Source organism: Lupinus angustifolius, chromosome LG20, assembly GCF_001865875.1.
Source record: "Lupinus angustifolius cultivar Tanjil chromosome LG20, LupAngTanjil_v1.0, whole genome shotgun sequence".
Taxonomy (NCBI): Eukaryota; Viridiplantae; Streptophyta; class Magnoliopsida; order Fabales; family Fabaceae; genus Lupinus; species Lupinus angustifolius.
The window spans coordinates 216,564-218,643 of NC_032028.1; the positions used below are offsets into that span (position 1 = coordinate 216,564).

General features: G+C 35.6%; 1 protein-coding gene across 1 annotated transcript in view; it reads left to right on the forward strand.

Moving 5' to 3' along the window:
* LOC109335609 (probable methyltransferase PMT15) overlaps positions 241-2,080 on the forward strand; it is a 5,415-nt gene continuing 3,575 nt past the window's right edge. Inside the window, exon 1 of the mRNA XM_019571756.1 lies at positions 241-914. Coding sequence (XP_019427301.1) covers positions 252-914 — 663 coding nt within the window. The 5' untranslated portion in view covers positions 241-251. The remainder of the gene's footprint in view (positions 915-2,080) is intronic.

The following is a 2,080-nucleotide window of genomic DNA, read 5'->3' on the forward strand; positions in this document are numbered from 1 at the left end:
TCTATATTTTTAATTTTTTTTATGCATATGTCAAGATTCGTATTTATTATCAGACTCTTCGTTACTTTTTCATATAAGAAGATTGATAGGAGAAAGATTTTATTTAAAAAGATATGATTTTTTTTGTTTGTCAGTTTTTGTCTACGTAGATTTGTTTTTGTGAGGTGAGTTGGAAATTGTGGCGTATATATAGAGAAGAGAAGATTACGAGGACTTGTAAACTCGTAGAATATTCAGTCTCCCACCAATCGATGATGGGCGGTGGTGATTCAATTTGGAAATCGAGCACTTCTTCTTCTTCATCTTCTTCACCTTCTTCTTCTTCATTTTCCCTCCGTAAAACCTTCCTCCTCCTCCTCTCTCTCTCCCTCTTCTCTTATCTCCTCGGTTCTTATCAAAACGGTGCCCGTTTCACCTCCCTTTTTCAAACCAACAAAATCCCCACTCTACCCCTATGCACCTTTAACCCTAACTACACCACCATCACCGCCGTCGATTTCAACGTCACCGCCCCAATCCCGAGATGCACTGTCAACTACACTGAGTACACGCCATGCGAGGACCCAAAAAGGTCCACCAGGTACAAACGTAGCAGAATGATATTCAGGGAGAGGCACTGCCCTAAGGAAAAGTGGGAGGCGTTGAAGTGTAGGGTACCTGCACCCAACGGTTACCGTAATCCTTTTCCTTGGCCGACTAGTAGGGACGTGGCGTGGTATGCTAATGTGCCACACCGCGAGCTCACGGTGGAGAAGGCGGTTCAGAATTGGGTTCAGTATGAAGGTGATAGGTTCAGGTTTCCCGGCGGCGGAACCATGTTTCCAAACGGCGCTGGTGCTTACATTCATGATATCGGAAACTTGATAAATCTCAAAGATGGCTCAATCAGGACTGCCCTTGACACTGGCTGTGGGGTAATTTTTTCTATCTCTTTTTTATTATTTTTTATATTTAGAGTCATTTTCAATTTGTTTCTTATTCATTTCTTTTATGATTACACCAATTTTATCAGGAAAAAAATGTAAAAATCTAAAATATTTCTTAAAAATTGAAATTGTTAACTAAAATAATATGATATCATAATGAAAGAATTAAAAATAATTAATTTGATTTATATTTGATTTTATATGGAGACCACTTTTGTGTTTATAATTGAGGACTAAATTGATAAATGCAAATTTTTTAATGGAACCAACATATGTCATGACACTCATATTTATAAATTGACTCAAATTTATTACTTTGTTTAGTTGTTGGCATACACTAATTTGATTTGGCATATTTTAGGATTTTCTTCCATTTTAGGATAATTTAATCATGATATGGCATGTAAAATATGACACATTTTTTGTATATTAAAATAAGTCATTTTTCCTTTATCGTTTTTGTTTCCTTTCTTTTTATATTGTTTTTTGGATAACAATGATCCTTTTAATTAAACTTCAATAAGTAATTAACAAATCAACATGTAATTAACAAATCAATGTTTTTCTTAAAAAAAATCTGAGAAGGTTTCATCTTTTGTAAGAGTTATCTGCTCTTGTTGAGTGAAACCTTTTTAACGTTGAGATTTAAAGATGTGGTCTATAAGTAATAGACTTGATCCTTAAGTCATGAAGCATGTTTTTTCTTATCCCCTTTTTTCCAAAATAAATTGAAATGCTACAGCTAGCTACTAAGAATTGAACCAAGTTTGAGTTTGTTTTTTATCTCGGGTAGGCATTGAATATTGTTTTTGTGAGCATGATTACAAATACATTTGATTATACAAAATGACTAATATTATATCAAATACTTCCATACATATTAACGGTTGTCAGGTTTGATTCCCTATAAGCATAGTTGTTGAAACCGGACCGGACCGGACGGTCCGACCGGTCTGATCGCTGACCGGACTTGAAAATGGCTCTGGTTTGCTGTCTTAACCGAATGAGAGTTGGACCGCTTTGAACCGGAAAAAATCCGGTCCGACCATGTTAAACCCGGTTAAACCGGATTAACCCGGGAAGTAAACCGGACGACTCACTTAAAAATAAAAAAAATGGGACAATGTTCTAATATTTTGTTTTACTACGGTCCA